Source organism: Coregonus lavaretus, assembly GCF_964263955.1.
Source record: "Coregonus lavaretus genome assembly, chromosome: 6".
NCBI lineage: Eukaryota > Metazoa > Chordata > Actinopteri > Salmoniformes > Salmonidae > Coregonus > Coregonus lavaretus.
In genome coordinates this window covers 49,909,324-49,933,197 of record NC_139993.1, presented here as the reverse complement: position 1 = coordinate 49,933,197, position 23,874 = coordinate 49,909,324, and the positions used below count along the sequence as shown (strand labels likewise).

The 23,874-nt window shown below is 45.6% G+C and overlaps 1 protein-coding gene across 1 annotated transcript in view; it reads left to right on the top strand.

Annotated features, from left to right (window-relative positions):
• Positions 1-23,874, top strand: part of LOC311130646 (transforming growth factor beta receptor type 3-like) — a 149,827-nt gene that overhangs the window by 81,752 nt on the left and 44,201 nt on the right. The window contains 3 exon segments of the mRNA XM_084163435.1: positions 195-302; positions 305-330; positions 15,007-15,190. Of these exon segments, the coding sequence (XP_084019561.1) occupies positions 195-302; positions 305-330; positions 15,007-15,190 (318 nt within the window).

Sequence of the window (23,874 nt, the reverse complement as noted above, 5' to 3'; positions counted from 1 at the left end):
TAGCCGGGGTATATTGGCTATATACCACAAACCCCAGAGGTGCCTTATTGCTATTATAAACTGGGTTACCATCGCATTGTATCGTGCTTAAGAACAGCCCTTGGCCGTGGTATATTGGCCATATACCACACCTCCTCTGGCCTTATTGCTTAATTATATACCTCTAACCTTCTGTGTTGTTACCCTGTTCCCAGGTGAGCTGCATCTGAAGCCCATCCAGTCCCTACTGGTTCACCAGAAGCCCCTGGTGTTCGTGCTAAACTCCCCCCAGCCTGTGGCCTGGGACATCAGGACAGAGAAACTAGCCTAGGCATTAGACACACCTTCCATGTGAGTCCAGCTCCAACTAATTCCCCTTCCAATCTCTCTCTGTCTCTCTCTGTCTGTCTGTCTGTCTGTCTGTCTGTCTGTCTGTCTGTCTGTCTGTCTGTCTGTCTGTCTGTCTGTCTGTCTGTCTGTCTGTCTGTCTGTCTGTCTGTCTGTCTGTCTGTCTGTCTGTCTGTCTGTCTGTCTGTCTGTCTGTCTGTCTGTCTGTCTGTCTGTCTGTTTCTCTCTCTCTCTCTCTTTGTCTTTCTGTCTGTCTGTCTCTGTCTCTCTCCACAAAGTCCCTTTCCAATGTCTCTCTCTTACTCCACTTACTCCCATGTCTTTCATACTCCCATTTCATTCATACCATTCTTTATTAACATTCAGGCGTGAGACGTTTAGAAACCAATCCTTTTGCAGAGGAAACCTGTGCTATGTTACGGTCTAAACTAGAAGAGCTTTCAGCTATTGTTTACAGATTAATCATGATAGCATACAGTCTGTGGACAACAACAACCAAACATGCACACATGCACCCCACACATACACACACCCACATGCACACACGCACAGGCACACACACAGACACTCACACAGACACGCACCCTCCCACATTTCCTGTGGTGAGACATTAATGTCTGTATGGCAGTAGTTAGTGTGTAATGTGCAGCAGTGGTTTACCCATGGGTACAGGCTCTTCTTTACACTGTGCAGACACTCACACCTTCCACATCCTCTCACTGTAAACTCTAATAATCAGTGACAAAACTATACCACTTTGATGACTAACGCACCACTGCTTTAGGACATCGTTGCTATCAACCCTCAAGTGATAAGAGGACTCTGGTTTATATGCCAAATGATGGGATATAGGTTGGCATGTACTTTATGCTTAGCCTGGTCCCAGATTGTTTGTGCTGTTTGCCAACTGCTATGGTCATGGTCACACCAGGGTCGGTGAACTCGGTTGGCACTGGAGTCCCTAACAACATTATTGTTTTCCAGTCTGGCTGGTAAACCCTCCCTCCCCTTCGCTTCATGAAACACTCACACATACCTTATAGTGGGGCACATGAAGGGGAGGGGAACCTGGTGGTTTCTAGGAGCAGTGGGAGGCAGCAAACCCCAGCAGCTCCCCTGGACAGCTAGCCATATTTAGGAAGGAGACCAGAGGGCCTGGTCTCTCTGTCTCTCTCTCTCGCTCGCTGTGAGACTTAATGAGAAAATTAAAATGGACTGGCCCAGATCTCCAGGCTGAGGCTAAGCCACCGTATCACATGAGAAAATCAGAGAGAAATGAGCGCAACAGGCCTAAATGGTTTAACTCAACCATGCTGCTCTACACTGTAAGCCTGATGGATCTGTACACTCCTCTACACCTACCTTTCCATATATGCTGTGTAGACTTTCATGTAGCTTGCGGTTCTTCTGAAATAACCATTGTCAAATGTGAGTTAACACCATAGCATTCCTGCAAGAATGCGTTAATAATACTCCATATTATTTCCATATGTGGTGGTGATGTGTTCTCATTGCATGCAAAACATCCTACCATGAAAACCAGAGCCCATACAATGTTTAACACAGATGCATGCACACATCCACATAAATGCACACACGCACGCATTCATACACGAACACACACACAGACACACACACACTCATTGACGCACACACGCACGCACATACACACACACATTCACAAACACACACACAGGGTCTTTCAAAAATATATATTAAGCCATCTTTATTTTGATCACTGAGAGAGCTGAGCTTCAGCAATAACCCACAACCCTACATTCTTTACGGCTAAAACATTTTACATTTATAACAGATATTAGCTAATAAATTAAATCTGTCTCCTAGCCCAAATTCATTCTCTCAGAAAGAGAGGCTTAGCCTGAAATCCGACCTTTGGCAGTGAAAAGACCTTGGTCTCCTCCGGCAACGAGAAGAGTGAGATCTCCGTCATCACCTCTGTGTTGAGTGGGATTACTGTGGTCATGTGAAGCTTTCTAGCTGACGTGCTAATATCCATCCACTTTTCCATTGTGATGCTTTGAGCAGATAAACCATTATATAGCCATATTACAGACCAGACCTTGGTTCAAACACTATTTGAAATAATTTAAAATACATCAGCTGGGCTTGATTGAGTTTGCCTGGCGCAATGGAACCAATAGAATAGTTGCAAAAGTGAAAACCCTTCCCATCTGTCACATCCAGGCAGGCAAAAGCAAATGCTAAAATATTTGAAATATTTGAAATAGTATTTGAACCCAGGTCTACAACAGACCCATCTGTCTTAACCACAGACTCAGGTTTCACTCTGACACCCCTAGTGAGTACATCACACAGCATAACAACCTACATACCAGGCTCCCTTTTTAATTTAGTTATTTCCTGTACTAAGTGGAAATATTTCCATGTCAGATTGAACAAATTGACGTAGTTTATTCAGATGAATGTGCATCCAGGCTGCTTATGTTTTTAGAGATGTAAGCAGTAATTCTACATGCCGTTAGAGCCAGGGAGCCATTAGCAGGTGAACAGTGTAGTAAATGTCTCCTCATCAGACATAACAGCTGACAACAGTCATGAAGCCATGAAGCCCAGCCCACAGCCTACAGTACAGTACTAGGCCTTATGCTGTAGTGTATCTAATGTTGTTAGACATGGGATCTGACATGGGACCCTGTGCCTGCTTTCCCACTGTGAAGAGGGAAGGGATTCCTCCCTGGTGACAGTTTTAGTGTTCAGGGATACTTGAATGTACCCTCATAAGGTTTACAGTATCATATATACACATAAACATACTTAAGATTTTTCATGTAAATAGTTTATGTGAGATTGTCTTTATGGCCCTGGCAAGCTACACATACAGTGGGGGAAAAAAGTATTTAGTCAGCCACCAATTGTGCAAGTTCTCCCACTTAAAACGATGAGAGAGGCCTGTCATTTTCATCATAGGTACATGTCAACTATGACAGACAAAATGAGAAAAGAATATCCAGAAAATCACATTGTAGGATTTTTAATGAATTTATTTGCAAATTATGGTGGAAAATAAGTATTTGGTCAATAACAAAAGTTTCTCAATACTTTGTTATATACCCTTTGACACAGGTCAAACGTTTTCTGTAAGTCTTCACAAGGTTTTCACACACTGTTGCTGGTATTTTGGCCCATTCCTCCATGCAGATCTCCTCTAGAGCAGTGATGTTTTGGGGCTGTCGCTGGGCAACACGGACTTTCAACTCCCTCCAAAGATTTTCTATGGGGTTGAGATCTGGAGACTGGCTAGGCCACTCCAGGACCCGTGAAATGCTTCTTACGAAGCCACTCCTTCGTTGCCCGGGCAGTGTGTTTGGGATCATTGTCATGCTGAAAGACCCAGCCACGTTTCATCTTCAATGCCCTTGCTGATGGAAGGAGGTTTTCACTCAAAATCTCACGATACATGGCCCCATTCATTCTTTCCTTTACACGGATCAGTCGTCCTGGTCCCTTTGCAGAAAAACAGCCCCAAAGCATGATGTTTCCACCCCCATGCTTCACAGTAGGTATGGTGTTCTTTGGATGCAACTCAGCATTCTTTGTCCTCCAAACACGACGAGTTGAGTTTTTACCAAAAAGTTATATTTTGGTTTCATCTGACCATATGACATTCTCCCAATCCTCTTCTGGATCATCCAAATGCACTCTAGCAAACTTCAGACGGGCCTGGACATGTACTGGCTTAAGCAGGGGGACACGTCTGGCACTGCAGGATTTGAGTCCCTGGCGGCGTAGTGTGTTACTGATGGTAGGCTTTGTTACTTTGGTCCCAGCTCTCTGCAGGTCATTCACTAGGTCCCCCGTGTGGTTCTGGGATTTTTGCTCACCGTTCTTGTGATCATTTTGACCCCACGGGGTGAGATCTTGCATGGAGCCCCAGATCGATGGAGATTATCAGTGGTCTTTTATGTCTTCCATTTCCTAATAATTGCTCCCACAGTTGATTTCTTCAAACCAAGCTGCTTACCTATTGCAGATTCAGTCTTCCCAGCCTGGTGCAGGTCTACAATTTTGTTTCTGGTGTCCTTTGACAGCTCTTTGGTCTTGGCCATAGTGGAGTTTGGAGTGTGACTGTTTGAGGTTGTGGACAGGTGTCTTTTATACTGATAACAAGTTCAAACAGGTGCCATTAATACAGGTAACGAGTGGAGGACAGAGGAGCCTCTTAAAGAAGAAGTTACAGGTCTGTGAGAGCCAGAAATCTTGCTTGTTTGATTTTCTTTTCTCAATTTGTCTGTCATAGTTGACATGTACCTATGATGAAAATTACAGGCCTCTCTCATCTTTTTAAGTGGGAGAACTTGCACAATTGGTGGCTGACTAAATACTTTTTTCCTCCACTGTATACACGTGAGTCCTATGAGTTATATGTGAGTCCTATTGAGACACATTCACTCTAACAGTGAAGTGACTGTACCAGATTAGCTGTCTGTGTGTGGAGTGCCACTCCGGTCCTTAATTATGGCAAAGTAAGGTAAGGAGGAGGAGGAGGAGGAGAAGAAAGACACAGCCTTACAGCCCCATCACATCGCATGCAGCCAGATCTCCCCTGCTTAAAGCACCATCCTCATGACTAGAGCCACACTTGCCTCAACATACTCTCACTGGTCTGTCTGTCTGTCTGACACAAACACTATGACACTGTGAGGGCTGAGCTAGTGGAGTCAGACAGTGCCAAGTCCAGCTAGCAGCTTCCAGAGAGTTGGAGAGAAGGTGCTGTGTGGTGGATATATAGGGTAACAGAGTCAATATTAACGGTTTGTAGGTCTTAACACCTCGACCTAGACCTCCTCTACGCTGTTCCCCCATTAGAGAGCCTGTTTCCTGGGGCTAATGGGCCCTGTATCAGCCCTGCTACACGCACTCGCGCACACACACACACACACACACACACACACACACACACACACACACACACACACACACTTGATCAGCCCTGAATCAGCTCTGCCAAGGCCTCGTTTACTGGTCCCCCATTCTAAGGTCCACAGACAGACACAGATGGGCCCTGGAACCGTTTGAGTTTAGCCCTGCTCTGCCTGGTAAACACACTGTTGCTGTTGGCCCGCTGGAACCTCCTGCCTCCAGCCTTTTAAAATCCTCCTCGGCCCGAAATTCAAATGTAAAACATGCTCCGCAACACTCCCTGTCAATCAGAAGTACTGAGTAATGAAAGAACACCAAGTCTAACATGAAATAAAAGATGGACACAGCAAATCAAGCCAATGTAATTTCACCAGGGGACAATTACGATCCGAAAGAGGCATGTTTTCATGTCTTTAGGAAAGTTGGCTCTATGACTTTGAGTCTGTCTCAAATGGCACCCTATTCCCTATGTAGTGCACTACTTTTAATCAGGGCCCATAGTGAAAAAGGATGCGTCCTGTATTGCATATGGTGTTATCGTGCCTCTTTGTTTGACTAGTTTGATCTGAAACACATCTCTGTTCTCTCTGGCCTTTTAATGGAGCAACATTGTAAAGTTTAGCTGTTGGAATGTGTTACTCTTTCTGTGTTTGCCAAGTCTTTCTCGTTTTCACTCTCTTTTCTTTATTTTATTATATTATCAATTTCTCCTTTTTGTGTCTCTTTCTATCCTTCTTTCTCTCTCGCTCCCCCCTCTCTCTCTCTTTACCCCCTCTTTCTCTCTCGCTCTTTCACTCTCTCGCTCTCTCTCTGTCTCTGTCTGTCTCTCTCGCTCTCTCTTTGTCTCGCTCTCTCTCTCTCTCGCTCTCTCTCTCTCGCTCTCTCTCTCTCTCTGTCAATTAAATTAAATTCAAAGGGCTTTATTGGCATGGGAAACATATGTTTACATTGCCAAAGCAAGTGAAATAGATAATAAACAAAAGTGAAATAAACAATCAAAAATGAACAGTAAACATTACACTCACAAGTTTCAAAGGAATAGACACATTTCAAATGTCATATTATGGCTATGTACAGTGTTATAATGATGTGCAAATCTCGCTCTCTTTCTTTTTTTCTCTCTGTCTTGTTCTCTCTCTCTCTCTCTCTCTCTCTCTCTCTCTCTCTCTCTCTCTCTCTCTCTCTCTCTCTCTCTCTCTCTCTCTCTCTCTCTCTCTCTCGTTCTATGTGGTTGTTAATTGGAACCATGGCCAGCCCAATATTGGCTTTGGTGCAGAGACAGATGGTGTTGTGTTCTACACAACAGCTCTCCCTGCCAGTTCTCTCACACACACACACACACACACACACACACACACACACACACACACACACACACACACACACACACACACACCACATGCCATAAGCTTGATTAGCTATCTGGAGCCAGTCTAGAGAGAGCAGATAAAATCACCCACAAAAGCATTTATCGCATTTACATCATCACTGCTTTTAGAGCATGCTCTTATTATCTCCCATTCTCTCTCTCTCTCTCTCTCTCTCTCTCTCTCTCTCTCTCTCTCTCTCTCTCTCTCTCTCGCTCTCTCTCTCGCTCTCTCTCTCTCGCTCTCTCGCTCTCTCTCTGTGTGTCTCTGAGGCCTCTCTGTTTGAAACACCTCATCTTCTCCAAACAGACATGGTGTTTTCTCAGGCTGTGCTTTACTGTTGCTTAGTGTTTCTTAGCAAGCAGGATTGCAACACTCTGATAATTAATATAAAACATTTGGCATGGCGTCTCTCCTCTCCCCTCACCCCGACTGGCACATATGGCAGTAATATGTAGACGCACACACACAGGCAGAGAGGCCAGGAAACCAACCACAGGCAAATATGCTTTTAAAACGCCACAGACCATGAAGGGTACTGGGCAGCATGCACATGTTATTGTTGGGTTTTATACTTTGCGAAGAGAAGGAAGGGACCAATCTTACAGTAAGGAGGCTTAGCTCTCTATGGCTGTTAGGTAGACTTCAGTAGATTGTCGACAAATCTCTTTGAAAGTATGGGTCATATTTAATTATGTCACATTGCATGTTCTACTGAACAGTTGAGGCTGACAAATGGCAAAGTTGAAGTTGCTTTTTCAACAGATATGACCCTTCTAATTGTGTTATACCCATGGAAATTAGGCTAGCCCGCTTGCCCGAAGCTAGTATTTTTCAGATTGGGCTTGTAGAAAATGTGCCAGACTAGAGTTCCATCCCTGGATATTCTCAAGTACCCTTATATTTGGCTTTGAACTGCTCAAGAACACCTCATTGGAGATTAGCTCCATGCTCAGTTAGGTAGAATGAGGTAAACTTTTGGCTTTGCAAAGTTCCATGGATCTCACCTCTGAGTGCAGACCTGAGCTGATTCCAGATAGACAGACAGAAAGAGCCCAGACAGACAGACAGGCCGTACTTGGATGCGTTAGCTATGAGGTCATATGATGCAGCGAGCCCAGGACTAATCTAGTCTGTCTGTCTGGGTCTGTTTGTGAGCAGAGGACATATAAACAACACTGATTTATGTGTTCAGGGATAAGGCCCTTTCTCTCTCTACACGTTTAGTCATGTCCCCCTCTTCTCTTCTCAGGGAGAACGGGGTGATAAGAAGCTCAAGACAATGAGTAGCGTACATGCTATGACAGTAGGGACAATGAAAGGGACAAAAATGAATGTTCTGTGTATTGTATAAATCATTGAGTTAATCGTCCCATTGTGTCAGTCATTGATGTCTATGCATATAGCATTACTTTGACGTCTTTGCATATAGCACTACGTTGAAGTATTGTTAATACTCTGGGAGTGGAACAATTAAGAATAGCAATGCTTTGAAATGATATCATTTTCAAGCAGTTCTCTTGCAAGTGCTGGATTTACACTTTGTGTTCATGTAAAAGTGGATACTAGTGGGAATTACTTCAAACTTTCAAGTCTTTGATAAAAACGTTACTCATATATTTCGTTTATTACAAATTTTTCTCAAGCCCTCCTCTCTCTCTCTCTCTCTCTCTCTCTCTCTCGCTCTATTTTTCTCTCTCTCTCTCTCCCTCAGCTAACTGGTCGAGCCCAAGAGTGGGTCTCTCTGAGTCTCTTCTTTCATATTCCCATTTCATATTCTTGAGGTTCAAATCACCCTGGAAAGGCCTAGAGCTAATTTGGGTTTTCAGGCTTCCCCCTCTAATTATTTCAGACTAATTACAGTCATATTGCCACAATTAAATTGATCAACTTTGCTGAGCTTGCAAGGTTTCCCAAAGTAAACCCCAACCCCTTCCTCCTCCTCCACTTCCTCTTCCTCATCCTCATCCTCTTCCTCCTTCCCTCTCTTTGCTCAGTGCTCCTCCACGGCTCTATATCGCATTTGATAGCTTAAGTGAGGCAGTCAGGCAAAGGCATGGCACTCCATCTTTCTCCACTAAAGTTTTCCTTTCCTTCCTGCCGTAGTCGTAGTAAACGTTATCGCTAAAAATAAATATCTACGTAGCGGTGAATTCTTCGACAGTGTCTGTCTCCCTGGTCTTGGCATTTATTATCTGTCGTGACAATGCCAGGAACATAGAGAGGAGAGGCCAGGGGTCAGGCAGATGTTGCACATGGTGTTGGCTAGAGTGTGTGTGTGCGTGTGTGTGTGTGTGTTCGGGGGGAATGGAGAACCTCTCTGTCTGGAGCTCCAAATACTCAACAGAGATAATGTGACTAATTTTCACACAAACAAACGGACACTATGATCTGGAAAACGAACCAACGTTGCAGTAGATTCTTGTGTTTTGCTTTCCTCTATCCCCTCTTTGGAAAATTCATACTACCCAAAATATGGGGAAGGCAACAAAATATGAATGATCCTATATGTCCTCCTACGCTTTAGTGAAAAGGTCCATACGGCACTACGCTCTATCAGTTTAGTGTTATGAGTTAATGTTTTAATTGGGCCTACCAGGCAGCACGCTGTCAGCTGCCGCCCCACTTTAGATAGGAGTTGTGTCCTTGGGAATAAGAAAATAAAACAGGAAATATAATGAGGTCGGCTATCTACACCAGACTGTGTGTTGGGGCTGCCTGGCTGGCCTGGGATGCTCAGCTCTGCTCACAATTGTACTACAGTCAGTAGTAGGTTTTTCAGCGCATGTGAATGTTTATCCCTCTGAATGAAGCATATGGGTCGAGGTCCATTAAGAACCAACGGGGTGGTCTCTCTCTATCTCACTCTCTCTCTCTCCCTCTTTCTCATTCTCTCTCTCTCTGCTCTTTGTTCCATGCACGCACACACACACACACTCACACACGCCAAGCTCAGACTAGTTTCTCTCTTTCCCTCCATCCCTCCCTCCATCCCTCCCTCCATCCCTTCCTGCCAGAAGACAAACCAGCACTTCATTGTGGGCTTGGGGCTCCGCACACATTTTCTACTAATTTTCTTCTTCTTTTTTTCACTCTGCATATTACAGCTGGGTTTTGTGCTCTCACACTTTTTTACCTACCTAGGCTTAGGCTGCGTCCCATTGTATCACCCCACTCTCAGCCAGCTCGCATATGGCAAAATTATATACTTTTAGATGATCCCCAATGGCAACTCCAAACAAACATACTGCACTGATAAAAGTTGTCTCTTTCTTTTGTACTTCTGAGTTATTTGTGAGAGTGTGTGTGTGTGTGTGTGTGTGTGAGAGCACGCATAAACAGACACGCACATCTTGCATATGTGTTTCCTATGATGAAGACAGATAAGAGTTTGTGTATATGCAATCACGTGCGTGTGTGTATCTGCTAGCTACATTCATGACAGACAGCTCCATACTGCTCTAGCTGTGTGCTGCCATTTTGAAAAACCCCTGCACACTGTGATTACGCACAATAAAGGTTATATAAACAGTAGAAACCAGACACCTTATTGTGTAAGGGGACCTTGTGTGAAAATAAGGAGAGGACATTGCGAGAGGCCTTAAAATAATACATGGGGATGGAACTCCATGAGCCCAATAGAAAATACAGCTTCTTAACAGTAAATCACAGCTACCTTTTTGTAGTTTACCATTTTATATCCTCAGTAACTCTACATGTATTTCCTTCAATTGCTGAAATGTGTCACGATCGTCGGGTACAGAGGACCAAGGCGCAGCGTGGAAGGTGAACATATTTTATTAACTAGAATGAAAAACACGAACAAAACAACAAACGATAACGTGACGTCCAAAGGTGCAAAACACAAACCTATACAGGAACAAGATCCCACAAACACTGTGGGAAAACTGGCTGCTTAAGTATGGGTCCCAATCAGAGACAACAAGCAACAGCTGATACACGTTGCCTCTGATTGAGAACCACACTGGCCAACATAGAAATACTAAACTAGAACGAAAACAAATGAAAACTCACACCCTGGCTCAACATACTAGAGTCCCCAGAGCCAGGGCGTGACAGTACCCCCCCCCCCCAAAGGCGCGGACTCCGACCGCGCCAACCAAACACCACAGGGGAGGGACCGGGTGGGCACTCCGCCTTGGCGGCGGATCCGGCTCCGGGCATGATCCCCACTCCCTCTCTAACCCCCCAAAGTACCCCTGGTCCGGTCTGGCCCTGCTGACCGGAGCTGGACTGCACACTGGTGGAGCGGATTGCTCTAGCTCCGGCGTGAAGCAGCTGACCCGTGCCGAACCAGGCACCGGTGGAACAGGCACGGGCTGTGCCGGACTGACGACGCACACCACTGGCTTGGTGTGGGGAGCAGGAACGGGCCGAGCCGGGCTGACGAAACGCACCCCTGACTTGGTGCGGGGAGCAGGAGCGGGCCGGACCGGGCTGACGAAGCGCACCACTGACTTGGTGCGGGGAGCAGGAACGGGCCGGACCGGGCTGACGAAGCGCACCACTGACTTGGTGCGGGGAGCAGGAGCGGGCCGGACCGGGCTGACGAAGCACACCACTGACTTGGTGCGGGGGGCAGGAGCGGGTCGAACCGGGCTGACGATGCGCACCATAGGCTTGGTGCGTGGAGCAGGAACAGGCCGGGCCGGGCTGACGACGCGCACCACAGGCTCGATGCGAGGAACAGGAACAGGCCGGACCATACCGGGAACACACACCACTGGCCCTACGCAGGGATCAGGAACGGGCCGGACCGGACTGGTAACACACCCCAGTACCTCTCGCCGTGCCTCTACACTTTCCCTCTCCTCTGTGACCAGTGGCCCCCTTAACCTGGCAGCCTCCTCTGCAAACCCGCTGGACCGCTCTATCGCGGCCTCCTGCTGCCCCGTCGTCCACGGCGTGAGCCCCCCCCCTCACATTTTTCTGGGGGTCTCTCCTCACCGTGGGCCAGGCCCAGTCGAGGTTGATGTCCTTTAGCGATACCTCTGGCGCTGGCTCCTGGACACGCTGCTTGGTCCAGTGTTGGTGGGATCTTCTGTCACGATCGTCGGGTACAGAGGACCAAGGCGCAGCGTGGAAGGTGAACATATTTTATTAACTAGAATGAAAAACACGAACAAAACAACAAACGATAACGTGACGTCCAAAGGTGCAAAACACAAACCTATACAGGAACAAGATCCCACAAACACTGTGGGAAAACTGGCTGCTTAAGTATGGGTCCCAATCAGAGACAACAAGCAACAGCTGATACACGTTGCCTCTGGTTGAGAACCACACTGGCCAACATAGAAATACTAAACTAGAACGAAAACAAATGAAAACTCACACCCTGGCTCAACATACTAGAGTCCCCAGAGCCAGGGCGTGACAAAATGGAGACTGCTAAAAGTAATCCAAAGTTATTTCATGTAGATTAGACTATCAAAAATCATCCCTATGATATTAAATCAATGCTTATTAATATGTATATACAGTACCAGTCAAAAGTTTGAACACACCTACTCATTCCAGGGTTTTTCTTTATTTTTACTATTTTCTACATTGTAGAATAATAGTGAAGACATCAAACTATGAAATAACACATATGGAATCATGTAGTAACCAAAAAAGTGTTAAACAAATCAAAATATATTTTATATTTGAGATTCTTCAAATAGCCACCCTTTGCCTTGATGACAGCTTTGCACACTCTTGGCATTCTCTCAACCAGCTTCATGAGGTAGTCACCTGGAATGCATTTCAATTAACAGTTGTGCCTTCTTAAAAGTTAATTTGTGGAATTTCTTTCCTTCTTAATGCGTTTGAGCCAATCAGTTGTGTTGTGACAAGGTAGGGGGGGTATACAGAAGATGGCCCTATTTGGTAAAAGACCAAGTCCATATTATGCAAGAACAGCTCAAATAAGCAAAGAGAAACGACAGTCCATCATTACTTTAAGACATGAAGGCTAGTCAATATGGAAAATGTCAAGAACTTTGAAAGTTTCTTCAAGTGCAGTCGCAAAAACCATCAAGCGCTATGATGAAACTGGCTCTCATGAAGACCGCCACAGGAATGGAAGACCCAGAGTTACCTCTGCTGCAGAGGATAAGTTCATTAGAGTTACCAGCCTCAGAAATTGCAGCCCACCAAATAAATGCTTCTCTGTCAGGGGTGCTGAAGGTGGGTGTGGTGCAGGAATCAAGCGCAGGACGCAGAAGCTAAGTCCAAAAGACTTTAGTGAGTTATTCACGTAGTACACGAGAACAATAAGCCCGGAGGCGAAATAAAGGCGCACACAGGCGTCAAACAAAAGGCGCACTAACATGTGCGAAAACCTCTCCAAACAACGGAGGGAAGATACGTAGCTCAGAACACCAAACAGAGGAGCAATCACACACAACACCATACACACACAACGAGAACTAAATAGGACACTAATGAGGACTAACTAGACACAGGTGTACAACATCAAGACAAAACCAAACGAACATGAAACATAGATCGGTGGCAGCTAGTACTCCGGGGACGACGACCGCCGAAACCTGCCCGAACAAGGAGGAGGAGCAGCCTCGGCCGAAACCGTGACATTCACAGAGTTCAAGTAACAGACACATCTCAACATCAACTGTTCAGAGGGGACTGTGTGAATCAGGCCTTCATGGTCGAATTGCTGCAAAGAAACCACTACTAAAGGACACCAATAAGAAGAAGAGACTTGCTTGGGCCAAGAAACACGAGCAATGGACATTAGACCGGTGGAAATTTGTCCTTTGGTCTGGAGTCCAAATTGAAGATTTTTGGTTCCAACCACTGTGTCTTTGTGAGACGCAGTGTGGGTGAACGGATGATATCCGCATGTGTGTATTTCCCACCGTAAAGCATGGAGGAGGAGGTGTTATGGTGTGGGGGTGCTTTGCTGGTGACACTGTCTGTGATTTATTTAGAATTCAAGGAACACTTAACCAGCATGGCTACCACAGCATTCTGTTTTGGGCTTAGTGAGACTATCATTTGTTTTTCAACAGGACAATGACCCAACACACCTCCAGGCTGTGTAAGGGCTATTTTACCAAGAAGGAGAGTGATGGAGTGCTGCATCAGATGACCTGGCCTCCACAATCCCCCGACCTCAACCCAATTGAGATGATTTGGGATGAGTCGGACTGCAGAGTGAAGGAAAAGCAGCCAACAAGTGCTCAGCATATCTGGGAACTCCTTCAAGACTGTTGGAAAAGCATTCCAGGTGAAGCTGGTTGAGAGAATGCCAAGAGTGTGCAAATCTGTTATCAAGGCAAAGGGTGGCTATTTGAAGAATCTCAAATATAAAATATATTTTGATTTGTTTAACACTTTTTTGGTTACTACATGATTCCATATGTGTTATTTCATAGTTTTGATGTCTTTACTATTATTCTACAATATATAAAATAGTAAAAATAAAGAAAAACTCTTGAATGAGTAGGTGTTCTAAAACATTTGACCGGTAGTGTGTATATTTGCAAAAAAAAAATATGGGGGATTGGAAATGATGCAGACAATTTCATTGATTGAAGTTACGATCTATATGCAATATTAAAGCTGATCTACCCCTTAAAAAAATATATAAAAAAAAAATGCTTATTGCTCTCTGCACTAGATATACCGATACTGTAAATCCCCACACCTTATTATTGTTCCCATGGTCTCTCTGTGTTTCTTCACCCTAGGTCCATAATGCTTTAGGTAGTTTCTTAGCGCCAGTTTCCCACACACTGATTAAGCCTTAGTCTCTCCAGACATCTGGGTTGCCTCCCACAATTTTCAAACGTTCCGGCTAGGGTCGGGTTTTCGAGACTAATTAAGCCTAGTCCTAGACAAAAAATAATTTCCAATGGAGATTCTCCATTGAGCTTGCTTTTTAGTCCAGGACTAGGCTTTATCTGTGGCTGGGAAACCAGCCCATAGTGTCATACAGAAACCTACTGTTTCACAATCATTCTGTGGAATCCCTACCTTCAGCTCTTTTCTCTCACAGGCAAAGTGATGTCCCTCTGTGGCTCCTGTAGCCAGCCCTGAGACAAGGCTGTAGAATCCTATAATTGACTATGAGTCTTATTACACCTACTGTAATGCCATAGCAGCCTACAGCCATGTCTCAGGGCTATGTCTCCTGATGTACAGTGTCTGTCTGTAACATCATTGTTTCTCTCCATCTTCCAGCTATCAGAGACCTCAGAGGTCCACTTCTCTGTGTCTTGTGTAGCGCTGATACATGGCTGTAGACTCCTGCAGTATAACTCCTAACACACTACAGCCATGTCCCAGGGCTATGTGTCTTGATGAACAGTGTCTGTCTGTAAAGCCGTGGTATCTCTCTTACTGACTGTCTGTAACATTGTTGTATCTCTCCTTTCTCCAGGTATCTGTGGGATCTGATGTCCACTTCCCTCCAGGGAACTTCTCTCTCCACTGTCATGTTCCGAAGGAGGTACTTCCCCATGGCAACGAGCACCTCCTCAACTGGGCCACCAAGAAGTACAGAGCCGTTACCTCCTTCTCCGAACTCAAGATTGCCCTGGACATCTACATCAAAGTGGGAGAAGGTGTGTTTTACTGTCAGAGGGAAGTTAAAACTGTTGCTCCAAAGGACAGTTTAAAAGAAGGTGCTACCTTTGGCTGTCCTTTCTGTAGGAGAACCATTGGTTTCACACATCATACAACCATACATCAAAGTGGGAGAAGGTGTGTTTCACTCTAAGAGGCAGGTTAGAAACGTTACCTCAGTTCCAAGGCAGACCACATTCTCGTTTAGAATGCCTGGGGAGACTTTTACACCTACTTCCACTAACTGTATATTTTCTTTGCCGAATGACAGGCCTTTTCTTCCCCACTAAACCTTAATTAAGGGGTTCCTACTCAGTAATTCATTCTCAATGGAGGCCATTGACAGTCCTGGGAGTTACTGGACCCTAGAGTGGCAGAGTGAACACTCTCTGTGTTCGGACTTCTCAGTTCCACTGGCCAGCTTTCAGTTGCACATAGACTTGGCCGGGAGGAAAGGACTTTGTACTCTTTTCTTTCTTTTGTAATCTGTCCGCTTGCTTTCCTTGCTTGTCACTTTTCTTATTTGACCATGAGCCCAAAGTCAGTGGAGTGAGGAAGAATTGACTAATGGAAATGCGTAGTAGGTTTGTGAGGGATTGCTGCTCTGATTGCTAGCTTGTGTGTGGGCCTGCTGCCAGACTTGAGGCCTGACAGACTAGTCCTGTGCACTATGAGAAAAAGAGGGGAGTGGCAGAGAGAGGGAAACAAGAAGAAAAAAAGAGGTGAGATGGAGTTGTACCGAAGTTGACGAAACAAGAAGAAAATCTGTAGACTGAAGAGATCAGACATGGGACTGTTTCTTGCTATTCAAGTCTTCCAGCAGGTTTAGGCAAATATAATGCCTTGCAAAAGTATTCATCCCCCTTGGCGTTTTTCCTATTTTGTTGCATTACAACCTGTAATTTAAATAGATTTTTATTTGGATTTCATGTAATGGACATACACAAAATAGTCCAAATTGGTGAAGTTGAATGAAAAAAATAACTTGTTTCAAAAATTCCAAAAAATAGATAATGGAAAAGTGGTGCGTGCATATGTACATTTTACATTTTAGTCATTTAGCAGACGCTCTTATCCAGAGCGACTTACAGTTAGTGAGTGCATACATTTAAAATAAAATAAAAAATTACATTAAATATGTATTCACCCCCTTTGCTATGAAGCCCCTAAATAAGATCTGGTGCAACCAATTACCTTCAGAAGTCATATAATTAGTTAGATTGCACACAGGTGGACTTTATTTAAGTGTCACATGATCTGTCACATGATCTCAGTAAATATACACCTGTTCTGAAAGGCCCCAGAGTCTGCAACACCACTAAGCAAGGGGCACCACCAGGCAAGCGGCACCATGAAGACCAAGGAGCTCTCCAAACAGGTCAGGGACAAAGTTGTGGAGAAGTACAGATCAGGGTTGGGTTATAAAAAAATATCCGAAACTTTGAACATCCCACGGAGCACCATTAAATCCATTATTAAAAAATGGAAAGAATATGGCACCACAACAAACCTGCCAAGAGAGGGCTGCCCACCAAAACTCACGGACCAGGCAAGGAGGGCATTAATCAGAGAGGCAACAAAGAAACCAAAGATAACCCTGATGGAGCTGCAAAGCTCCGCAGCGGAGATTGGAGTATCTGTCTATAGGACCACTTTAAGCCGTACACTTCACAGAGCTGGGCTTTACGGAAGAGTGGCCAGAAAAAAGCCATTGCTTAAAGAAAAAAATAAGCAAACACGTTTGGTGTTCGCCAAAAGGCATGTGAGAGACTCCCCAAACATATGGAAGAAGGTACTCTGGTCAGATGAGAATAAAATTGAGCTTTTTGGCCATGAAGGAAAACGCTATGTCTGGTGCAAACCCAACACCTCTCATCACCCCCGAGAACGGCATGTTTTTCTTCGGCAGGGACTGGGAATCTGGTCAGAATTGAAGGAATGATGGATGGCGCTAAATACAGGGAAATTATTGAGGGAATAGTTATGCACGTTCAAGTTTTCTGTTTTTTTGTCTTATTTCTTGTTTGTTTCACAATAAAAATGATTTTGCATCTTCAAAGTGGTATGCATGTTGTATAAATCAAATGATACAAACCCCCAAAAAATCCATTTTAATTCCAGGTTGTAAGGCAACAAAATAGGAAAAATGCCAAGGGGGGTGAATACTTTCGCAAGTCACTTTACACAAGAGAGGGATCAATTTACGATATTCTCTCCTACTTAACTCCTCAAGCTGCTGTTAAGTAAGATGATAGGGGCCTTGCTCCTCAACTTGTGTCTATAGAAAGACCACTTCTGAGCAGCAAGGTTTGTAGTAAACTAAACTGTCGAAGGCATTAATGGGTTTAGGGAATGTGAGCTGTTCCTTGATAACTGTGAGCTGTAAGTGGAAAAAACTGTCAAGAGGTGTCTGAGCTAAAGCAGACAGTGGGGGCCTCATCTCATCTCCTCTCCTCTCCTCTCCTCTCCTCTCCTCTCCTCTCCTCTCCTCTCCTCTCCTCTCCTCTCCTCTCCTCTCCTCTCCTCTCCTCTCCTCTCCTCTCCTCTCCTCTCCTCTCCTCTCCTCTCCTCTCCTCTCCACCAGTCAGTAGAGTTACTGTAGTAGGGAGGCTGGCTGTTGGAAGTCCAGGGCTCCTCCAGGGATGTTGTGTGATTGATCCATTGAAGCCATGCTTCACTTCTTCCTTTACTCTTTCACTCCCCACTGGTCCTTTGTAAACTGAACCGACAGCACGTTCAACTTCATCCTACATCAACATCCAGATAGTTAGGATACCTTTTAAAGACTATCTTTAACTGCAAGACAATAACACAGTTACTGCCAGGAGTGGAGGGGAGTAGTGGCTCCATTACACATTACAGCTGGGTTATGTCAAAATCAAATCAAATTGTATTGGTTACGTACACATATTTATCAAATCAAATCAAATCAAATTTTATTGGTCACATGCGCCGAATACAACAGGTGCAGACATTACAGTGAAATGCTTACTTACAGCCCTTAACCAACAGTGCATTTATTTTAAACAAAAAAAGTAAGAATAAAACAACAACAAAAAAAGTGTTGAGAAAAAAAGAGCAGAAGTAAAATAAAGTGACAGTAGGGAGGCTATATATACAGGGGGGTACCGTTGCAGAGTCAATGTGCGGGGGCACCGGCTAGTTGAGGTAGTTGAGGTAATATGTACATGTGGGTAGAGTTAAAGTGACTATGCATAAATACTTAACAGAGTAGCAGCAGCGTAAAAAGGATGGGGTGGGGGGGCAGTGCAAATAGTCCGGGTAGCCATGATTAGCTGTTCAGGAGTCTTATGGCTTGGGGTAGAAGCTGTTGAGAAGTCTTTTGGACCTAGACTTGGCACTCCGGTACCGCTTGCCGTGCGGTAGCAGAGAGAACAGTCTATGACTAGGGTGGCTGGAGTCTTTGACAATTTTGAGGGCCTTCCTCTGACACCGCCTGGTATAGAGGTCCTGGATGGCAGGAAGCTTTGCCCCAGTGATGTACTGGGCCGTACGCACTACCCTCTGTAGTGCCTTGCGGTCAGAGGCCAAGCAGTTGCCATACCAGGCGGTGATGCAACCAGTCAGGATGCTCTCGATGGTGCAGCTGTAGAATTTTTTGAGGATCTGAGGACCCATGCCAAATCTTTTTAGTCTCCTGAGGGGGAATAGGCTTTGTCGTGCCCTCTTCACGACTGTCTTGGTGTGTTTGGACCATGATAGTTCGTTGGTGATGTGGACACCAAGGAACTTGAAGCTCTCAACCTGTTCCACTACAGCCCCGTCGATGAGAATGGGGGCGTGCTCAGTCCTCTTTTTTTTCCTGTAGTCCACAATCATCTCCTTTGTCTTGGTCACGTTGAGGGAGAGGTTGTTGTCCTGGCACCACACGGCCAGATCTCTGACCTCCTCCCTATAGGCTGTCTCATCGTTGTCGGTGATCAGGCCTACCACTGTTGTGTCGTCGGCAAACTTAATGATGGTGTTGGAGTCGTGCCTGGCCATGCAGTCATGGGTGAACAGAGAGTACAGGAGGGGACTGAGCACGCACCCCTGAGGGGCCCCCGTGTTGAGGATCAGTGTGGCAGATGTGTTGTTACCTACCCTTACCACCTGGGGGCGGCCCGTCAGGAAGTCCAGGATCCAGTTGCAGAGGGAGGTGTTTAGTCCCAGGATCCTTAGCTTAGTGATGAGCTTAGAGGGCACTATGGTGTTGAATGCTGAGCTGTAGTCAATGAATAGCATTCTCACGTAGGTGTTCCTCTTGTCCAGGTGGGAAAGGGCAGTGTGGAGTGCGATAGAGATTGCATCATCTGTGGATCTGTTGGGGCGGTATGCAAATTGGAGTGGGTCTAGGGTTTCTGGGATTATGCTGTTGAGATGTGAGCCATGACCAGTCTTTCAAAGCACGTCAGTGCTACGGGTCGGTAGCACTTGCGGGTGTAGCGAAATGCTTGTGTTCCTAGCTCCAACAGTGCAGTAATATATAACAATTCACAACAATACACAAATCTAAAGGTAAAAGAATGGAGAAATATTAAGAAATATATTATAATATATTATATATTATATTATTATTATATATAATATTAGGACAAGTTTAAATATATGTATGTATATATATATATATATATATATATATATATATATATATATATATATATGTATATATGTATATATATATATATATATATATATATATATATATATATATATATATATATATATATATATATATGTATATATATATGTGTGTGTACAGTACCTGTCAAAGGTTTGGACACACCTACTCATTCCAGGGTTTTTCTTTATTTTTACTATTTTCTACATTGTAGAATAATAGAGAAGACATCAAAATTATTAAAGTAACACATATGGAATCATGTAGTAACCAAAAAAGTGTTAAACAAATCAGAAGATAGCCCTATTTGGTAAAATACCTAGTCCATATTATGGCAAGAAAGCTCAAATAAGCAAAGAGAAATGACAGTCCATCATTACTTTACGACATAAAGGTCAGTCAATACGGAACATTTTAAGAACTTTGAAAGTTTCTTCAAGTGCAGTCGCAAAAACCATTAAGCGCTATGATGAAACTGGCTTACATGAGGACCGCCATAGGAATGGAAGACCCAGAGTTACCTCTGCTGCAGAGGATAAGTTCATTAGAGTTACCAGCCTCAGAAATTGCAGCCCAAATAAATGCTTCACAGAGTTCAAGTCACAGACACATCTCAACATCAACTGTTCAGAGGGGACTGTGTAAATCAGGCCTTCATGGTCGAATTGCTGCAAAGAAACCACTACTAAAGGACACCAATAATAAGAAGAGACGTGCTTGGGCCAAGAAACACGAGCAATGGACATTATACCGGTGGAAATTTGTCCTTTGGTCTGGAGTCCTAATTGGAGATTTTTGGTTCCAACCGCTTTGTCTTTGTGAGACGCGGTGTGGGTGAACGGATGATCTCTGCATGTGTAGTTCCCACCGTAAAGCATGGAGGAGGAGGTGTTATGGTGTGGGGGTGCTTTGCTGGTGACACTGTCTGTGATTTATTTAGAATTCAAGGCACACTTAACCAGCATGGGTACCACAGTATTGTGCGGTGATACGCCATCCCATCATGGTTTGGGCTGAGTGGGACTATCATTTGTTTTTCAAAAGGACAATGACCCAACACACCTCCAGGCTGTGTAAGGGCTATTTGACCAAGAAGGAGAGTGATGGAGTGCTGCATCAGATGACCTGATCTCCACAATCCCCCAACCTCAACCCAATTGAGATGATTTGAGATGAGTCGGACGGCAGAGTGAAGGAAAAGCAGCAAACAAGTGCTCAGCATATGTGGGAACTCCTTCATTTTACATTTACATTTTAGTCATTTAGCAGACGCTCTTATCCAGAGCGACTTACAGGAGCAATTAGGGTTAAGTGCCTTGCTCAAGGGCACATTTACGTCATTTAGCAGACGCTCTTATCCAGAGCGACTACAAATTGGTGCATTCACCCTATAGCCAGTGGGATAACCACTTTACAATTATACTTTTTTTTTTTTTTTTTGGGGGGGGGGGGGGGGGGGGTAGAAGGATTACTTTATCCTATCCCAGGTGTTCCTTAAAGAGGTGGGGTTTCAAATGTCTCCGGAAGGTGGTGAGTGACTCCGCTGTCCTGGCGTCGTGAGGGAGCTTGTTCCACCATTGGGGTGCCAGAGGAGCGAACAGCTTTGACTGGGCGAACAGCTTTGACTGGGCTGAGCGGGAACTATGCTTCCGCAGAGGAAGGGGAGCCAGCAGGCCAGAGGTGGATGAACGCAATGCCCTCGCCTGGGTGTAGGGACTGATCAGAGCCTGAAGGTACGGAGGTGCCGTTCCCCTCACTGCTCCATAGGCAAGCACCATGGTCTTGTAACGGATGCGAGCTTCAACTGGAAGCCAGTGGAGTGTGCGGAGGAGGGGGGTTACGTGAGAGAACTTGGGAAGGTTGAACACCAGACGGGCTGCGGCATTCTGGATGAGTTGTAGGGGTTTAATGGCACAGGCAGGGAGCCCAGCCAACAGCGAGTTGCAGTAATCCAGACGGGAGATGACAAGTGCCTGGATTAGGACCTGTGCCGCTTCCTGTGTAAGGCAGGGTCGTACTCTCCGAATGTTGTAGAGCATGAACCTGCAGGATCGGGTCACCGCCTTGATGTTGGCGGAGAACGACAGGGTGTTGTCCAGGGTCACGCCAAGGCTCTTCGCACTCTGGGAGGAGGACACAACGGAGTTGTCAACCGTGATGGCGAGATCATGGAACGGGCAGTCCTTCCCCGGGAGGAAGAGCAGCTCCGTCTTGCCAGGGTTCAGCTTGAGGTGGTGATCCGTCATCCATACTGATATGTCGGCCAGACATGCAGAGATGCGATTCGCCACCTGGTTATCAGAAGGGGGAAAGGAGAAGATTAGTTGTGTATCGTCAGCGTAGCAATGATAGGAGAGGCCATGTGAGGATATGACAGAGCCAAGTGACTTGGTGTATAGGGAGAAAAGGAGAGGGCCTAGAACTGAGCCCTGGGGGACACCAGTGGTGAGAGCACGTGGTGCGGAGACAGCTTCTCGCCACGCCACTTGGTAGGAGCGACCGGTCAGGTAGGACGCAATCCAGGAGTGAGCCGCGCCGGAGATGCCCAGCTCGGAGAGGGTGGAGAGGAGGATCTGATGGTTCACTGTATCAAAGGCAGCAGACAGGTCTAGAAGGACAAGAGCAGAGGAGAGAGAGTTAGCTTTAGCAGTGCGGAGAGCCTCCGTGACACAGAGAAGAGCAGTCTCAGTTGAATGACCAGTCCTGAAACCTGACTGGTTTGGATCAAGAAGGTCATTCTGAGAGAGATAGCAAGAGAGTTGGCTAAAGACGGCACGCTCAATAGTTTTGGAAAGAAAAGAAAGAAGGGATACTGGTCTGTAGTTGTTGACATCAGTGGGATCGAGTGTTGGTTTTTTGAGAAGGGGTGCAACTCTCGCTCTCTTGAAGACGGAAGGGACATGGCCAGCGGTCAAGGATGAGTTGATCAGCGAGGTGAGGTAGGGGAGAAGGTCACCGGAGATGGTCTGGAGAAGAGAGGAGGGGATGGGGTCAAGCGGGCAGGTTGTTGGGCGGCCTGCAGTCACTAGTCGCAAGATTTTATCTGGAGAGAGAGGGGAGAAAGAAGTCAAAGCATAGGGTAGGGCAGTGTGAGCAGGACCAGCAGTGTCATTAGACTTAACAAACGAGGATCGGATGTCGTCAACCTTCTTTTCAAAGTGGTTGACAAAGTCATCCACAGAGAGGGAGGAGGGGGGGGGGGGGGGGGGATTCAGCAGTGAGGAGAATGTGGCAAAGAGCTTCCTAGGGTTAGAGGCAGATGCTTGGAATTTAGAGTGGTAGAAAGTGGCCTTAGCAGCAGAAACAGATGAAGAAAATGTAGAGAGGAGGGAGTGAAAAGATGCCAGGTCGGCAGGGAGTTTAGTTTTCTTCCATTTCCGCTCAGCTGCCCGGAGCTCTGTTCTGTGAGCTCGCAATGAGTCATCAAGCCACAGAGCTGGAGGGGAGGACCGAGCCGGCCGGGAGGATAGGGGACACAGGGAGTCAAAGGATGCAGAAAGGGAGGAGAGGAGGGTTGAGGAGGCAGAATCAGGAGATTGGAGGGAGAAGGATTGAGCAGAGGGAAGAGATGATAGGATGGAAGAGGAGAGAGTAGTGGGAGAGAGAGAGCGAAGGTTGCGGCGGCGCGTTACCATCTGTGTAGGGGCAGAGTGAGTAGTGTTGGAGGAGAGCGAGAGAGAAAAGGATACAATGTAGTGGTCTGAGACATGGAGGGGAGTTGCAATGAGATTAGTAGAAGAGCAACATCTAGTAAAGATGAAGTCAAGCGTATTGCCTGCCTTGTGAGTGGGGGGGGATGGTGAGAGGGTGAGGTCAAAAGAGGAGAGGAGTGGAAAGAAGGAGGCAGAGAGAAATGAGTCAAATGTAGACGTGGGGAGGTTGAAATCCCCCAAGACTGTGAAGGGTGAGCCATCCTCAGGAAAGGAACGTATCAAGGCGTCAAGCTCATTGATGAACTCTCCAAGGGAACCTGGAGGGCGATAGATGACAAGGATATTAAGCTTAAATGGGCTAGTGACTGTGACAGCGTGGAATTCAAATGAGGAGATAGACAGATGGGTT